The sequence below is a fragment of the Heterocephalus glaber genome, unplaced genomic scaffold (assembly GCF_053883595.1).
Source record: "Heterocephalus glaber isolate CG9 unplaced genomic scaffold, H.glaber_assembly_v1.0 deba00001690, whole genome shotgun sequence".
In the NCBI taxonomy this organism is placed as follows: Eukaryota; Metazoa; Chordata; class Mammalia; order Rodentia; family Bathyergidae; genus Heterocephalus; species Heterocephalus glaber.
In genome coordinates, this window is record NW_028258415.1 from 705,983 (window position 1) to 724,912 (window position 18,930).

The 18,930-nt window shown below is 38.7% G+C and overlaps 1 protein-coding gene, 1 long non-coding RNA gene and 1 other non-coding gene across 4 annotated transcripts in view; 1 reads left to right on the plus strand and 2 right to left on the minus strand.

Moving 5' to 3' along the window:
* Prss12 (serine protease 12) overlaps nt 1-15,723 on the plus strand; it is an 88,349-nt gene extending 72,626 nt beyond the window's left edge. The window contains exons 10-11 of the mRNA XM_013067546.3: nt 11,577-11,857; nt 13,600-15,723. Coding sequence (XP_012923000.2) covers nt 11,577-11,857; nt 13,600-13,907 — 589 coding nt within the window. The 3' untranslated portion in view covers nt 13,908-15,723. The remainder of the gene's footprint in view (nt 1-11,576; nt 11,858-13,599) is intronic.
* A 131-nt stretch (nt 15,724-15,854) lies between these two features.
* Nucleotides 15,855-17,048, minus strand: LOC106008178 (uncharacterized). Of its 2 annotated transcripts, XR_001182659.3 has the most exons (4): nt 16,912-17,048; nt 16,569-16,756; nt 16,272-16,312; nt 15,855-16,097 (listed from the first exon to the last, which is right to left on the minus strand). It is a non-coding gene; the product is annotated as an uncharacterized LOC106008178 (long non-coding RNA). The 2 variants fall into 2 exon arrangements; XR_001182658.3 differs by having other exon boundaries at nt 16,569-16,959.
* On the minus strand, nt 16,385-16,515 carry LOC147821790 (small nucleolar RNA SNORA24). Its single transcript, XR_015446550.1, has one exon. It is a non-coding gene; the product is annotated as a small nucleolar RNA SNORA24 (small nucleolar RNA).
* Nucleotides 17,049-18,930: the final 1,882 nt, after the last annotated feature.

Genomic DNA, 18,930 nt, shown 5'->3' on the forward strand with positions numbered 1-18,930 from the left:
CAGCTAGAAATTGTGAGATTATTGCTCTGAAAATTAGAAATGTCTAGATCTTTGTAATTAGCAAGGTGAGCCTTACTTTTTCAGAAGGGTATTTCAGGTGTTAACATAGGTTCCATCAAGAGCATTTGCATGGTAGCTGGTAGTGCAGTTTTTAAGAGTGCTATTTGCTGATATTCATAATCATGCTAAAACTATTTCCTGTGTACACACTGAGTACACACACATATATATGAGTGTAAAATTCTGAGGTTAATTCTAAGCAATTCGAATCACTTGCACAAGCAACTTCAGTGAACTACTTTTTGAGTTACATCCAGATGAGAAAAACAGCTGATATAAAATAGTTTTCATGTAGAAATAATTCTATGTAGAGAATAAACAAGGCATATGACTGTAAAACCTGAACTAATTCTTTAATTTTTAGTTCTGGTGATTTGTTGTTGTTGCTTGTTTTAACCCTGGAGCCTCAGAGAAACTGGGATATTAGATTTTACTCAACTTTCTACATCTCATATCCTCTCCTGTTCAAGCTTGTCTGGGAATTTCATCCAATTCGTATGTGAGGGGGAGTTGAAGGCATTTCAGCAAAGCAAACAACTAAATGATATGTCAGCCAAAATTGAAATGTTTACTTTAGAAGCATTTTTGAATATAATTAACAAAGCTTATAAAATAACAAAAGTTCAACTAGAAAGACCTTAAAATGCATGGAAAAAGAGGATTCCTTTATGTTTTCTTGAGAAGGTTTGAGCCATAAACATTTTGAAGTCCACAAATATATTAGGAACGTCAGCCAAATTTTATCCCTGAAGTATTTCTCACCACTCTGACAGACTTGTTGTCAAATGCTCTTCAAATTGCAAGCATAAAATCTATTCTAAGAATAACTGACAGTAAATAAGTGTGGAACTCCCTGCTTAGGTTTATGTGATCCTTTTCCTTAATTTAGAACAACTTTAAAAGCATGGGCACTAAGAACTTCATTTTGACAAGATTGGTGCTCTTTTTCTTTTTATTAAGATAAATTTTTTCTCTCAAATTAGTATTAACTCTTGATTGGTTACCATACTACTTCTGAGTGACATCTGACTAAATCTACTAATCCAAGAACACAGTATATATATGGAATATATATGATTTTTAAAATTTTTATTTTTACATATATTAGTACGTTTGCAGTACATGATGATTATTCATCATGGGGAATTGGTACATGCATATAACACATCTTAATTCTTTTTATATTCCCTTTCCCTACTCTCCCTCCATTTATTGGTACCCTTTGTATATGCTTTCTGCATTTTGATATCTACTTGTAACCTCTAGGATGCTTACTTTACCCAATGAAATTCTGGGCATGCAGGAGTGGGATTTATGACTATGCTTTTTTTTTTTTGCTACCGGGGCTTGAACTTGAATCCTTGCTCTTGCGCAGACTGCGGTGAAACCACTGAGCTAAATCCCTGGCCTATGACTACACTTTTAAGAGTTTTTGGTTCAGTGGTGATTCAGCCTGTGAATTTGAATCACCTATGGTTCTACATCAGCCTTGTTAATTTACATACTAAAAGATAGTAAGGCTTGGATATTCTTATGTTTAAAAGTAGTACAGATGATTCTGATGAACAGTCACTATTAAGACTATTAGATTTTGGTGGGGATTTATTTTTGAAGTAGAAACTTCTGTGCTAGTTTTATTATAATATGGGAATTGGCAACATGTCTTTTTGATTCCAGTAAGTTTGGGATGAAAGCGTTTAAGTATTTATGTGGACATGAATGGCTTTCAAAATAAGTCACTTAACATTTATTAAGAGCTTTCTAATGAGAATAATTTTCAATGCATCTTTAAAAGTGCTACTGAAATGTTGCATGTAGTTTGGGAAGGGAATTTAAGAAATCATTTACATCTGCACTCCAAAACAGTAGTCACTAGCTGCATATGGCTACTGAAGTAATTGAAGAATGGTTAATTAGAATTGAGATGGATCCTTGCGCTTGTGAGGCAGGCGCTGGAACCACTGAGCTAAATCCCCCGGCCCTCGCCTTCCTTTCTTAAAAGATGTGGTTTGCTATAAATGAGAATAAACAATGAGAAAGACATATCCAAGAGATGGCATTCAACACAGGAAAGAGATAGAGGTGCAGGATAATGCAAGCAGCCAGCATCCTTGGATCAGAGAAGATTTTGCTACTTCTGGGTTCCTTTTTTGCCAGGAGACTCAGATCTTGATCAACTTACAAGAATATTTGAAACTTTGGGCACACGAACTGAGGAGCAGTGGCCTGACATGTGTAGTCTACCAGATTATGTGACATTCAAGAGTTTCCCTGGGATCCCATTGCAGTACATCTTCAGTGCAGCAGGAGACGACTTGCTAGATCTCATACAAGGCTTATTCTTATTTAATGCATGTACTCGAATTACAGCCACACAGGCATGGTGGTGCACGTCTATAACCCCAGCATTCTGAAGGGTGAGACAGGAGGATCGCTGTGAATTTGAGACCCACCTGGACAGCATAACAAGTTCAAGATCAAATCTGAACTAGATAGTGAGACCCTATCTCAAAAAAACAATAAGTAAGGAGGGGTGAGACTAGGCATGTAGCTCATTGAAAAGGTCCTGGGTTCAATTCCTAGTACTCCCCCAAAAACACACAGAAGAAAAGAATCAAACTCAGGAATTTGGAATACCAGCAATATCTACCACTAAAAGAAGGGAGAGAAAAGATACAGGTTGCGCGGAAGATGCCTAATCACCCCGCTGCAGACAGGCAGGTCTGCCCATGCCCTACCTAGGCCCTGAGTTGCACAGAACACACCGAATCAGCCCACTGCAGACAGGCAGGTCTGTCCACACCCTACCGAGGTCCTGAGTCCCGGGGAAAACGCCAAATCACCCTGCTGCAGACAGGCAGGTCTGCCCATGCCCTATCTAGGTCCTGAGTCGCACAGAACACGCCCAATCACCCCGCTGCAGACAGGCAGCCACCTGATTCCACACTACAAAGACGCAGAGGACACCAGACCACCAGACCAAGGTACTGAGTCCAATTGTTCACGGCCCAGAGGTAGGGGCTTCTGAGCCATCGTCCCACTGCTCCTGGTCCAGAGGAAGGGGCTTCCCAGTCACCATCCCTCCCCCTGCTGCCAGCCCAGAGGAAAGGGCTTTTGGGGCACCTTCTGTCCCACTGCTCCTGGCCCAGAGGAAGGGGCTCCCGGGCCACCATCCCTCCCACCACTCCCGGCCCAGAGGGAGGGGCTTCTGAGCCACTATCTCACTGCTCCTGGTCCAGAGGAAGGAGTTTCCCAGCCACCATCCCTCTGGCTGCTCCCAGCCCACAGGAAAGGGCTTTTGGGTCACCAGCCCTACCGTTGCTCCCGGCCCTGTCCCACCTCACCCAGCTCAGAGGAGGTAATCTGTGCAGGTGCTAACAGCCCCCCGCCCCAGTCAAAATGAGAAAACACATAAATAAGTCTCAAAACCAGACTTCCAGATCACCTACAGCAACCCCAAAGGGAAATGAGATGGAACACCCTGATACTCAACCACCTGGACCCAATGAACTGGCAACAAAAGGGGATCTGGAAAAAATGAAATCAGAAATAATTTCTCAGCTAACAGGAGAAATGGTGCCCCTAGTGCAAGACATGATTAATAAATCTAGAGAGGAGCTGAGGAACATGATGGAATCCCAACATAAGAAACAAATGGAAATCCATAAAACAGATGCAAATAGATTTCCAGGACATGAAAAACTCCATTGAAAGTCTACACAGCAGAATGAGCCAATGTGAGGACAGAATTTCAGATACACAAGATAAGATTGCAATTAGTGACCAGGAAAAGAAAAATTGCTTCAAAATTATAAGGGAGCATGAGAAATCAATCCAGCAGCTGCTAGATGATGCAAAGAAGAATAACATAAGACTGATTGGGCTCAATGAAGAAACAGGAGAGAGTGGAGATGACATAAAAAATCTCTTCACAGAAATAATGGCAGGCAACTTCCCAAGCAGGGGAAAAGAGCTTGACATACAGATAAGTGAGGCATATAGGACTCCAAATAGCCTTGATCAAAAAAAATCTACACATAGGCATATAATTGTTAAGATTCTAGAAACACAACAGAAGAACAAAGTTCTCCAGGCAGTCAAAGAAACAAATCACCTACAAAGGAAAGCCCATCACAATCACAGCAGACTTCTCAACACAAACCATCAAGGCAAGAAGAGCTTGGAGTGACATATTCCAAGCCCTAAAAGAAAACAGCCTCCAACCCAGATTGATGTACCCTGCAAAACTATCTTTCAAAATGGATGGAGAAATAAGATACTTTCATAACAAGGAGCACCTTAGGAACTTCGTGAATACCAAACCAGCACTCCAAAGAATTTTACACAATATCCTAGGAACAGACATTGAGGATCATAACCCCAGGAAGCAAAGCAGAATGAACCCATCTGGCATGACAAGAAATTAAATGTAAAGGGGGAGAACCCAACAAAAAGAAAAAGTCATGGCAATGACAAGTCAATACATTTCAGTTATAACCATCAACGTTAATGGTCTCAATTCACCAATCAAAAGAAATAGACTGGCAGAATGGGTCAAGAAGCAAAATCCAACAATATGCTGCATATAAGAAACACACTTAATTCAAAAGGAAACTCATAGACTGAAAGTTAATGGGTGGAAAACAATACTGCATGCGAAAGGAACCTGAAAAAAAGCAGGAGTAGCTATCCTCTTGGCAGATCAAGTAGATTTCAAACCAACACTGATTAAGAGAGATGAAGAAGGACACTACATCCTTGTAAAGGGAAGAATCCAACAGGAAGAGATGACAATCATAAATATCTATGCACCAAACACTAGTGCACCCAACTATATAAAACAAATACTAATGGACATGAAAAGTCATATATGCACTAATACAATTGTAGTGGGAGACCTCAACACCCCACTGTCACAAATAGATAGATCAACTAGACTAAAAATAAGTAATGAAATACAAGAACTCAATCGAACCCTTGAACAAATGAACTTAACATGTTTAAAGAGTGTTCCACCCCACAAAATCAGAATACAGATTCTTCTCAGCTGCACATGGGTCATTCTCCAAAACAGAACACATACTCACACATAGAACATGTTTAAGTAAGTGCAAAGGAACTGAAGTTATCCCCTGTATATTATCAGACGATGAAATTGGAGATCCATAGCAAAAGAAACTCAAAAAATTTCATAGGCACATGGAAATTGAACAACACACTTCTGAATAATCAATGGGTCACAGAAGAAATCAAAGAAGAAATCAGACAGTTCCTTCAATTAAATGGCAATGACAATACAACATATCAGAATCTATGGGACACAATGAAAGCAGTCTTACCAGGGAAATTCATAGCAGTGAATACGCATATTAGGAAAACAGAACGAGCCCAATTAAACAACCTGATACTGAACCTCAAGCTTCTAGAAAAAGAAGAGCGGGACAACCCCAAAGCTCATACAAGGGCAGAAATTATAAAGATGAGAGGAGAAATCAATGCAATGGAGACTAAGAGAATGATAGAAAAAAATCAATGAAGCCAAGAGTTGGTTCTTCAAAAGAATCAACAAAATTGACTAACCTTTAGCCAACCTTGTCAGAAAAAGGAAAGAAAAGGCCCAAATCCATGCAATTAGGAATGAAAAGGGTGAAATTACAACAGACCCAGCAGAAATCCAGAGGATCATCAATATCTACTTCCAGAACCTATATGCCAATAAGATGGACAACACAGAAGAAATGGACAGATTCCTAGATACATATGAATTACCAAAGTTGAACGAAGAAGACTTAAAAGTTCTGAACAACCCAATATCAACCAATGAAATTGAAAATGTAATTAAAAACTTATCAACTAAGAAAAACCTGGGACCCGATGGCTTCACTGCTGAATTCTATAAGACATTTAGAGAGGAACTGCTGCCACTACTGTTTAAACTCTTCAGTGAAATTGAAAGGGAAGCAATACTCCCAAATTCATTCCTGGAAGCAACCATCACCTTGATCCCCAAAGCAGAGAAAGACCCAACTGAAAAAGAGAACTATAGGCCAATCTCACTAATGAACATAGATGCAAAAATCCTTAATAAGATAATGGCAAACAGAATGCAGAAGATCATCAAGAAGATCATACACCCTGATCAAGTGGGATTCATCCCAGGTATGCAGGGATGGTTCAATATATGAAAATCAATTAATGTAATACACTGTATCAATAGAGCCAAGGACAAAAACCATATGATTATCTCCATAGACACAGAAAAAGCATTTGACAAAATCCAACATGCATTTATGATAAAAACCCTACAAAAAATTGGAATAGATGGTCTCTACCTCAAACTGATAGAAGCCATCTATGAAAAACCAACAGCCAATATCATACTAAATGGTCAAAAACTGAAATCCTTCACACTCAAATCAGGAACAAGACAAGGATGTCCACTATCACCACTCTTCTTCAATATAGTTCTGGAAACATTAGCCATGGCAATCAGACAAGAGAAAGAAATAAAAGGAATAAAGATAGGTAATGAAGAAGTCAAATTGTCATTATTTGGAGATGACATGATACTCTATATAGAAGACCCCAAGAACTCCACCAAAAGTCTTCTAGACTTAATAACCAAATTCAGTCAAGTAGCTGGTTACAAGGTCAACACACAAAAATCAATGGCTTTCCTCTACACGAATGACAGACTCACTGAGAGAGAAATAGGGCAAATAATTCCTTTCACAATAGCATCCAAAAAACTGGAATACCTAGGAATCAACCTCACAAAAGAAATCAAAGACCTCTTCTTTGAAAACTATGGCACTCTGAAAAGAGAGATTGAAGATGATATCAGAAAATGGACAGACATCCCCTGCTCCTGGGTAGGAAGGATTAATATAGTGAAAATGGCCATACTTCCAAAACTGCTATATAGATTTAATGCAATTCCAATGGAGATCCCAGCAGCATACTTCCTAGACCACGAGAAAACAATTCAAAAATTCATTTGGAACAAGAAGAGACCCAGAATAGCAAAAGCAATTCTAGGTAACAGAGACATGGTAGGGGGTACCACAATCCCCAACCTGCAACTCTACTACAAAGCTACTGTGATAAAAACAGCATGGTACTGGCAAAGAAACAGACTTGAGGACCAGTGGAACAGATTAGAAGATGCAGAAACAACGCCAGACACACTCAGCCATCTCATCTCCGACAAAGGAGCCAAACACCCTCACTGGAGGAAAGATAGCCTCTTTAATAAATGGTGCTGGAAAAATTGGGCTTCAACTTGCCAAAGATTAAAACTAGACCTGTATCTCTCACCATGCACTAAACTAAAATCAAAATGGATTAAAGATCTAAATATTAAAATAGAAACTCTGAACCAGTTGGAACAGAGGTTAGGTAGAACCCTTGAAGACATCGGTGTAGGAAAAGATTTTATGAACAAAACCTCAGCTGCCCATGAACTAGCACAAACAATCAGCAAGTGGGATCTCTTCTTATTAAAAAGCTTCTGCACAGCAAGAGAAACCACCAGCAGTGTGAAGAGACAACCCACAATGTGGTAAAAAATCTTCACCTGCTCTTCGTCAAAGGTCTACTATCTCGAATCTAAAAAGAACTTAAAAAGATCAGACCTCCCAAATTTAAAGACCCAATCTGAAAATGGGCATCGGAAATGAACAGACATTTCTCAGACAAGGAAGTAGATAGCAAATAAACATATGAAAAAATGTTCAACATCACTGGTCATTTGAGAGATGCAAATGAAGACAATGCTGAGATTCCACTTCACTCCAGAAAGAATGGCTGCTATCATGAAATCAACCAATAACAAATGCTGCCGGGGCTGTGGGGAAAGAGGAACCCTGCTCCACTGCTGGTGCGAGTGTAGACTGGTGCAAGTACTGTGGAAATCAGTATGGCGATACCTCAAAGAACTAGGACTGGAAGTCCCATTTGACCCCGCTATTCCACTGCTGGGGATCTTCCCCAAAGAATTAAAAGAATCATACCAGAGTGATAGATGTGCACCCATGTTTATAGCAGCACAGTTTGTAATAGCTAAAACTTGGAAACAGCCCAAATGCCCATCAACTGGAGACTGGATAAAGAAAATGTGTTTTTTTTTCTAAAATGGAGTACTACTCAGCCATAAAAAATGAGAAATTAGAGACATTTATAGCTAAGTGGATGCACATTGAGGCAATACTCTTAAGTGAAATAAATAGGACACACATGTGTAAATACCAAATAGTTTCTCTGGTGTGAGAAAATGAAAGTGTAAATAAGGATGAAATGTATAATAGGTAATGTGAAATAGGAAGAAAAGGGGCAAAGGGGAAGGAAGTGGGAGGGCTAGGGGAAAGGATAGAAGGGAATGGGATTAATATGAGAAAATGGAAAAATAGGAACAAAATCTTTGTAAATAGGGAGGACTGGAGGCGTTGAAGGGAGGGCTGGGCAAGGGTGAAAAATAAGAACCAAGAGAGACTACGTAAAGGTGCAAATTTCCAATGATGAATGTCATTATATTGTATACCTAAAATGTTCCAATGATTAGAATGAATAATTGATGATGTAAAATAGGAAGAAAAGGTCCAAAGGGGTAGGGGTAGTGGGAGGGGCAGGGGAAAGGAAAGAAGGTAAAGGAAAAAATGATGAGAAATGGAAAAAATGGAAATAAAGTCTTTGTAAATAGGGAAGGGTGGAGGGCGTGAAGGGAGGGCTAGGAATGGGGAAAAAATAAGAACCAAGATGCATTATATAAAGGTACAATTCCCAATGAGAAATGTAATTGTGTTGTATACCTACAATGTACCAATAAAAATTTAATACAAAAAAATAAAAGAATTAAGATGTACTAAAAGTATAGAGACAGTATTTTGAATAGTGTGAAAAAGAATACTAAATATATTTTCTCTACAGATCATATGAATATTAAATATCAATAATTTTCATATTAATTACATTTTGGAATGTTTTAAATATCTGAATATATTGGTAGTGTGTATTGAAATTTTATAGTATATTGGCAATATTAGTGCACATAAAAACTGGAAGTGAGATTTATTCAGACAACAGCTTGGTCTCCATAATTGTTATTTCTTAAAGTTTCAGGATGTGAAATAATGAACTAACGAACTAATCTTTTCTTCAGTTTTGAAGTGGAATCTATGATATATTCTCTAGGCACAATATATAGAAAGCCTTTAAAGGTACTTGATGATTTAAGGTTAATAATGGAGTCTCAAGGAATCACAAATTAGTAGAATTTATAATTAAATAATAGGTGGCTGTGTAAGCTAATAAATTTTGTTGTGCTTTTTAGTTTTTTGAGCTGACATGGTGAAGAAAATTATGTATATGATAGGGTTAGAGCCTTGGTTGGACCTATTAGAACCCTTGAGCATCTCATAACTTGGGAAGTTATGCTGTAAATAGGAGGTCACTAGAAAACTTAGTTTTTGAATCCAATTTCTTTCAGCTCACGTTCAAGTAGATGCCTTGTAAGCAGTGGGTGATTCTTAAGTTTTGGTTAAAAATTAAGAGTTGTTAAATGTGTACTTTCACCTTCAACAATCATGTCATCACCAAGTACAGTATGAGGAAAGTTGAAACCAGGGTTAAGTTTCGGCAGGCAAGGAAAGTTCTGCAAAAAGTGATTGTGGTAATGGACAATGGAGTCCAAACTAGATATAAGGAGACATCATAAGCAGAGTAAGACTGAAATAAAAAGTGAGGTTAAGTGACTGAAGTTCAGTGGGGCTGATTGAGCTATAAAAACAATAGTAGTAGGTAAAGTATGAGATGCTTGAAATCAAGATTTCAGCAGTATGTAGTATTTGGTGAATACGGGGTCTAAGTTCCCTTGTTGGGAATGAGTGGTTAAGATAGATAGAGAACACACATTGCATTTGAGTAAATCAGGGAACTAAAGGAAAAAGTGTTGGAAATGAAATCATTAAGAATGTTGTAGGTAGTAGTATAAGGCAAGACTGTGTGAAACAGGAAGCAACCAGATGGGCTGAGTCATGTATTCTTGGTCACTGGCTCTCAAATGGGAATATTTTGCCCCTTAAGGTACATTTGACAGTATCAACTTTGGTTACTGTAACTGGGAGAAGGGTATATATATATACTATTGGTTTCTAGTCAGTAGGGCTAGGGATGCTTCTAAACAACCAGACCATGCTTAGTGCAGCTCTTCTAACAAAGAATTATCTGGTCTAAAATGTCAAGTACTGAGGTTGAGAAATACTGTTTTAGGTGGATGTATCAGAATCAAGGCATACTGGTTAAAAAACAGGCTGAAAATTATCAGTCTAGTAAGTATTGTGTTTCTATTTTAATCAAATAGCTTCTAATGGAGTAAAGAATATACACACTAAAAATAAACATTCATCAGCCAGGCATGGTGGCACACTTCCAGCACTCAGGAGGCTGAGGCAGGAAAATAGCCAGCCTGGGCTACATGGTATATTCAAGGCTAGCCTGAAATACATAGCAAGATCCTATCTCAAAGAAAACAAAACAAAAAATCCATTCACTAAATGAACAAACATGTTGCATCCTTACTTAATAAGACAACACTATTCTAGATGCTTAAGATTTCTCAGTGAATACAGCAGGTAAAGATTCATGACCTGGAATAATTTTATTTAAGCAAAATGGGATAGAAAATAAATAGTATAAATAATAAACAGAAAGTGCTAAATGCTAATAAGAGTAGAGCAGATTAAGGTTATTTTGAGTGTTGAGGATGACAGAACAAAGAAAAGTGAGTTGCAGTATTAAATATGTAGCCAGGCATGGTGGCACCCACTCATAATCCCAGTGCTTCTGAGGCTGAGGCAAAACTGCCACAAGATCGAGGCCAGCCTTGGCTATGTAGTGAGGTGCCATCTCAAAAAGCCAATCAAAAATTTTAAAAATGAGAGTGTCAAAAGATTTCACTGATATGGCATCAGAGATTTAAGATTCTAAAAATTATAATAAATATATCTTGACCTGAAAATGTAATATGGGTTTGCACAGGTCTAATAGAAAAGAGGAATATAACTGATTCTCCTTACTAGGAAAAGGGTGGATTACTCTAAGTACATTGAGTGATACAAAGTTAGCGTCTATGGAGCTTCATAAAGAACAAAAATCTTGGAAAACAGACAGTATAAACAGGACAATAATTGTGCCCTTTACTATTTATCCCTGTTTTGATCCTGTTTAATTAGGCTGAGAATTGACAGGTTAATGATTAGCCCTTATTTAATCTGATTCTTCCTATTTGTTCCTTTTCAGCAAATAAGAATTAGTTGGTGATCTAGATTTCATAGTGACATGAATGAAGGCAAAAGAATGGATTTTCAGGATGGGACTGGAAGCAGTGGGAGAAATGGAAAGATTAATTTTACAAAAGGGGATAATTTGCATAAAGATTTACGATATTTATATTAATCTTGCTGTTAATCACCAATTTTCAGTGTCTGAATAAAGCCTCATTAGTTCTCTCTGCCTCTCAGGTACGGTAACAGCAGTAGGAACTATGTTATCCGGGTTGGAGACTATCATACTTTGGTGCCAGAGGAGTTTGAAGAAGAGATTGGAGTTCAACAGATTGTGATTCATGGGGCATATCGCCCAGTCAGCAATGACTATGACATTGCCCTGGTTAGATTACAAGGACCAGAGGAACAATGTGCCAGATTCAGCAGCCATGTCTTGCCAGCCTGTTTACCACTCCGCAGGGAGAAGCCACAGAAGACAGCCTCCAATTGTTACATAACAGGGTGGGGAGACACAGGTAATGTAACAGAGACATGAGTAAGGAAAGCTGGACATGTTGTGTGGAGTATCACACATTCAAATGTAAAATGGTCAGCAAGATCTTTAAATAGGTTCAGGCTGTTGTCTGGAAATTATGCCAGGTATGAAATGCATACATATAATCTAGATTCATATCCTGAAGGTACTGGTGGTTCCAATTCAGATTTTAGCAGATAGAACTCAATTGCCAGTGGAATTTAGTACAGAATATTCTAACTTTTGATTCTTCAGACCTCTGAGAGGACAGGGAGATTTTAAAATCCTACCCCTAGATGTGGGCCTGGCATTCTATAATTTTAAAGTTTTTCCAGATGCCTTTGATATAGTAGGCCCAGAAAAGGCTTTGGGGGTCTAGGTTTTGTTTGCCATGGAGTCCTTATCAAGCTAAATTTAATGGAGTTCTTAAATATATAGTAGACAAGGCCCACTGAGTCAAGTTTTTCCATTATGCCTTCCCAGTCTTGCCACTTGTAACCCATAAGCATGAGTAGTGTTTAGCTTATGTTCTTTTCAGGCAAAAAATAGTTCTTTGAATTGTCTTGTAGAGTTAAATCAACATGTCTTAGTAGATCCTTGCACAGGATGAAACTTGAAATTGTAGGTTGGTTGCTTTCCACCAAAAAGAATTACAATTATACTTTTGAAGTGTCAAATTATTCCTACAGGCAATAAAAATGTTTTAATATGTTTATTTTAGTCCACTTTACACTAAAGCTGGTTTTACACATTTATAGCAGCTATTGAATACTAAGAAAACATTGGGAACTTCCTGAAGTAAACGGGGGAAGCATTTCTTGAAGCAATTTAATAATAAAATCAGGTCAAGGTACATCAAGTCTTTCAGAAGGCTAAAGCATACTAGAATTATGAATTATGTCACCTTCCTTTGGACATATCTAAATGAATAGAAATGACCAAAGAAGTAAATACTTTTTGACTAGAAGTACTTTTTGTGTTCTCCAATTTAATAGATGGATACAAAAATATGATGGAATCTGTACACCCCCAAGGTTATTATGGATATAGTAACTGTACTGAATTAAGCCGTGGCTTAACAGGAAGTAGAGTGCTTTAACACCAGTTGGTGAAACTTGAGCAGTCTGTTTATATACGGGAAAGTAATGCAATTTTTTTTCCTGAACTATTCCTTTGCAATAGCTTTGCCATCTTATATGCTCATCTGCATTTATCATTCATATTTAATCCTCAAATTGAAAAGCAGATGGTTCTCAAATGGATGTTCTGATGCATAACCAGAATGAATATATTTTTAGCTTTTCCAAATTTTGTTTTGGGGGGAGATACTAAAGATTGAATTTAGGGCAGGATGCATGCTAAGCAAGCACTCCGCCACTGAGCTATATCCCCAGCCTATTTTTAGGTTTTTAATATATGCAATTCAAATAGTAAAGCCTACACAAATGTACTTTTTCTGGTCCCAGGAATCTAACTCGGGACCTTGTGCTTGCAAAGCAGGCAGTGGAACCACTGAGCTAAATCCCTGGCCCACAAATGTACTTTAAGGTTACCTTTTCTTTATAGCCAAGTCCATGTTATGCATTATCCCAAAATTCAGCACTAATAAATTTGAAAAAGATGTGCCAATAATTGAAGTACACTGAAGGATTTTGTTCCCAACACTATCATATGTTCATCAAACTGTCAAGTTGATTTTAAGTTGGAATCTCATTGACTAATTTATATATTTGGTCTGAGTAGGACGAGCATATTCAAGAACACTACAACAAGCAGCCATCCCCTTACTGCCCAAGAGATTTTGTGAAGAACGCTATAAAGGAAGGTTTACTGGGAGAATGCTCTGTGCTGGAAACCTCTGGGAACACAGTCGAATGGACAGCTGCCAGGGAGACAGTGGAGGACCACTCATGTGTGAGCGTCCCGGAGAGACCTGGGTTGTGTACGGGGTAACTTCCTGGGGGTATGGCTGTGGAGCCAAGGATTCTCCTGGTGTTTATACCAAAGTTTCAACCTTTGTACCTTGGATAAAAAGTGTCACCGAATTATAACTCACAGAAACAGTAAATAGTATTTGAAGAAACTGATGGAAACCACTAACTCCAGTATTAGCACTACAGGAGAAATAACTAATGTAAACTGAGATCCAGGTTTCTACTTTTTGATATAAATTGTGTAGCCCTTGCTACTTTTGTGGAGTGAACACTTCTGGTTAGATACCTCAGTCTATTATCTTTAATTGCATTGTCGTCTGATTTAAATTACTAGGGAATTTTTTGCTTATTTCCTCTGCCTATTTCTCACCATTCTCCATTCTTTATTTTGTAATAAGGCTGTTTTTGTTTGGATTGAGAATGCCCTATAATTGAACTTATATGGGGCATGTATTTATAATAAGAATCCATATTTAAAAGGTACCTTTATGCCTCTAAATGTGGCATTAGTATATTTGTTCTTTTTCAAAAGGTTATCTTCACCTATCACCTGAGGCCTTTGTCAAATGAGCAAATCAATGGCACATAAGGAATTCCATTAACAATTTCTAAGGTGGAATAGGATCATGAAGCCACAGAGTTACGATGTATTCCCCAATGAGGGCACCTGGTATTTCCAAGTATCCTTGTTAAGTAGAAATACTAAACTTAACTGTAAGAAAAAATATCTATGACAATTAAAAATTGGATTTAACACGAACAGTGCTAGCTGAATATACAATCTTACCAGGCATATTAAATAATCTTTGACAACCACTTGAGATCTACAACTTAGTAGGCAGAAGAAAACACTATCCTGTTAGCACTGTCATTTTTCAGATGATGGGAGAGCCATCTGCTGGAACTTTCTAGCAATTGACATACCTGAGTTAAGACAACCTGCTAAGTTAAAATGCTTCCCCTTGTCTTTGTATATCTATCAAATGTGTTATCAGTTTAACATGTGATAGGTTTATTAGGTGATCATGCAACTGACAACTTGCTAAACAGGCAGGACAATGGAACTTTACATTAGTCTTAATTTTTTCTTTCTTTTTTTTTTGGTACCGAGGATTGAACTCAGGACCTTGCGCTTGCAAGGCAGGCACCAGAACCACTGAGCTAAATCCCTGGCCCTAATTAGTCTTAATTTTCAAATGGGCATGGTGAGAGGTTTGATTATTAACTCTTCCTTTAAAAAGGAATCCCAAGGATGTTGGAAATACATCCCCCCACAATCCATGGTCATCTCACCCAAAGGTCAGTTTTCTTCTCAAGAGATTAAGCAACAGCTTTATAGGTAGGGCATTCTTGATAGCAAAAACAAAATCTTTGCCAAAAGAAAAGGCCGACACCATTAAGATACTTAATACTCCTAGATAAGGGAATTATTCCAGATGTCATGGATACTTCCTCTGAATTCCTAATTTAAAAAATGAAGAGGTTAGCATGAACTTTAGTATGGCTGTAAATAACCTTAAATTTTCTCTTGCAAAGAAGCATGTCCCTTTTGTAAATCCTGTTTCCCAAAAGCTGGTGCAAACTTATAGGTGCTTTATAGCATTACTTTTTAGATGTGAAATTTGTACCAATTAGAATAGCACTAAGTTTTCTAAGAGCCCATCATTTCAATTTTAAAAACAACTACCAAAGCAGCATTGACATTTAGTCAAGGGCCTGAGAAAAATGTGTAATACAGGTGAAAAATTATCATTACAGAAAACTTTAATAGCTGCCCTTGTAATTAAACTTGCTGATATAAACATTCATACAGATGTTTTAAATATATGTAGAATATATGATTTATAAATATGTAGTCAATTTTGTCTTAAATGTTTTCTTGGAAGATAAGTTTTCAGTGCATATTTATGTAAATAAAGCACATCAATTCTTACCTCGTATAGCTGTCTTAATTTTGGGGGTAGTATGAAAACACTGCTCCCTTGGGTAATTTTTATGTGCACGTTTCTTAAGCCATATTTTCAATTCCTGTTACCTTTACACACTCTAACCGTGGACAGGGAGTATTTTTACTTTTTCTCCATTTATTGTTTAAAGAACTGCATATCTATGCACACACATCACATCATTTTATTCAATTATATCAAGGAAATACCTTAAATGCTAATTTAAGCATATACTGAAAATACCTTCCCAGTAGTTTTCATATTACTCAAAATGCCCACTTCCCCACTAAGAGATTTATGTGACCCACTGTAACATGCTGCATAAGACTTCACCCGTTATCACTTTGGATTTCTTGATTATCTGTAAGAAAACAGAACCAGCATTAGAAAGTTAGATCTGTGTACTTACCTTATCACTGCGATCTTAACAAGTGATTTATTTTCTATTCAGTTGGCTCTAAAAGTCCAGTTATAAAAAGCCAGTCTAAAAGAGTTTGACTATTCGATAAAACTTATAAAAGGAAATGGAACGTACCTTGCTGTTTTTCGTTTCTCATCAGCAGTAACTTTCGCTTCCTAGAAACATGTGAACACTCATTAGAATAGACTGCCCGATAACTTGGCCTCCTTCAGGTTTTAAACAATGAGGAATGTTACTTGTGCAAGTCAGAATCTGATACCAATTAAATGGTGACAGCTTTGCCAATAAACAAGAATATGCTCTTCCATGGCTAGGAAGGGAGACTGCCATGGTTGACAGGTCCCAAAGACACATGGAGATTCAGAGTCCAGAGTTCAATCAGCAAGCCCAACTCCCAAAGATATTACTCACCACATGATCAAATTGTAGCGGTTCTCAGGGTGCTCTAGCGCCGAATACAGGGTAGCCTCAAAATAGCCACATGACCTCGGCAGTGGAACTGCAGATCTCCCGCCCGGGCGTTACTGGGTGCACAAACCTCGCCCTGGACAGATGCGGGCCCGGTCAGGGTCCGGGCCTGCGCGTGGCCGTCATGCGACCTAATAAATGCAGAAGTTCTTTCGGGTCCTCGAACCTAAAGACTTTTAAAGCTGACCGCCTCCAACCACTAAAGCAAGAATTTTGAGACCCCTGCATTTTAAACACGCCAATAAATTCTGACCAAATTATTTCTATGCAAAATAGGACCGCTTACTCCCCACAGCCTAGACGCTTTCCGCACGCAAAAGGCCGAACCGCCTCTAGCGCACTCTTTTATATAGCCGCTGACGCTCTTCCGGGGGAAGAGTCGCGAGGGACGGGATCTTCCTTCTGCTCGCTCCGCCACCCGCCTCCCCGGCTCCCCGCCCCGCCCCCGATTTCATCTTCCGTCAGCCATCTCCTCTTGAGGTTCCACCCCTCTCCAGGCACTTCGCCTCGGCTACTCCGCCCATCATCTAGGATTGAGCTGGTTTACCCGGATGCGGGTTAGACGCATGCGTGTTAGACGCATGCGCAGACACGAGACCAAAACCCTCCCAAGTTCTGTGCGTCTAGAGCGCTAGCTGACTCGATGAAGTAGAAAGATTATTTTCTGTTTAGGGACCTTGTTTTAGAAGCGACTATTGCTACGGAGTGACTCATTTCAGCACTTAACCTTTTAGTGGGTTAATTTCTATAAAGTTGACTTTTTGGGGGGTCTTTTTGCCAATGAACTCTCGTGCTATTCTTGGCCTTCGTCGTCCACTGGAATTCCTTACAGGTCCTGAAGTGCCAATGTCAGTGGCTTCTCAAATTTCTTTTTACCTTAATTTCTTAAGGGAATTGGTACGTCAATATTGACAAGCTCAGCAAAAGATTTCCTAAACACAAGAAAAAGGGCCGCGTTGTGCATACCTGTAATACCGGCCCCTTGGGAGGCTGAGTCAGAAGGGTGACAAATTCGAACTCAGCCTGGGCGATTTAGCGAGGTACGGGCACCTTGTCTGAAATTAAAAAATGAAAAAGCCTGGGTGGTAGCTCAGTACCCTGCATTCAATAGCTAATACTAGGGAAAAAAAAGATTAGAAAAAAGAAAAGGATGACTAAATTCTAGTTGGTGTAGAGGAGCCGTGCTTGGGGGTGTCTCTTGTCTGATCTAGTTACCTGACCACTTTCTTGAGCTCTAACATCTGTGAGCAGAGCCTGGATCCTTATTCCCCGCTGCACGTTTCACTGAGGATGCAATTAAAGAAAAGGTAGAGGCACCTCAGTGTGAAATGGAATCTCCAACGTTCAAGACTAGTTTTAGCCAGGTATGATGGTGCGGGCCTGCGATCCAAGACTCAGGAAACTGAGGCTGGAGGATCACAAATATGAGTCCTGCTTGGGCAGTGTACCCATTTAGCAAGACCCTGTCTCAAAGTAAAAAAAGAACAATTTGGGATGGAGTTCAGGGCCAAGGAGTCTTGGGTTCAATTCCCAGAACCAATCCAAACCAAACAAAAAGTTTTTGTCTTAGGACAGGTGCTTGTTAAATCACAGTAATATTTATTTTGTTTTCTCTTACTTTTCTTAGATATGAAACAAAGTTAGAGGAGAAGCTTTTACTTAGTGCTGAACCATTTGGGGCAGCAATTGCTATTAGGGAAAATGGTGTCAAGATCTTGTTGGGTGAATAAAGTACAATGGAGATGTACAAAAACTTTGCGAGGTCTCTATGTAGATTTTTGGGAAAAATTTAATGACATTAAAAATTGCTCTTATGGTAAGGATCAGAGTGGACAAAGTTGTAGGAGGAATATTTTAATTTGAAGTAACTAGAACTGTTTCTAAGGTTCACCATATTTCACCCTATCTTACTTTATCTCATCTTACTTTATTTCGGTAATGAACCTAAAGAACTACTCAATAACAAGGCTCAAATACTGAGTCACAGTAGGGAATTTTGTCAAATAAATAGCCACCTGTATTAGTTTCTTAGGGTTCCTCTAACAAAATACCATGCTGAAACGACAGAAACTTGCCTGGTTACAGTCCTGGAGGCTACAAGTCTGAGGTTAAGGTGTCAGCTTATTTCTTCAGAGGCCTCTCTCCTTGGCATGTAGATGAATGAGAGTCTTTTTTTTTCTGTCTTAACATGGTTTTCCTTAGGTACCTGTCTGAGTCAATCACTTGTTCTGTTTTTTTGTTTTTTGTTTGTTATTTGCAGAGCTAGGGATTGAACCCAGAGCCTCCTCACAAGTGCTAGGCAAAC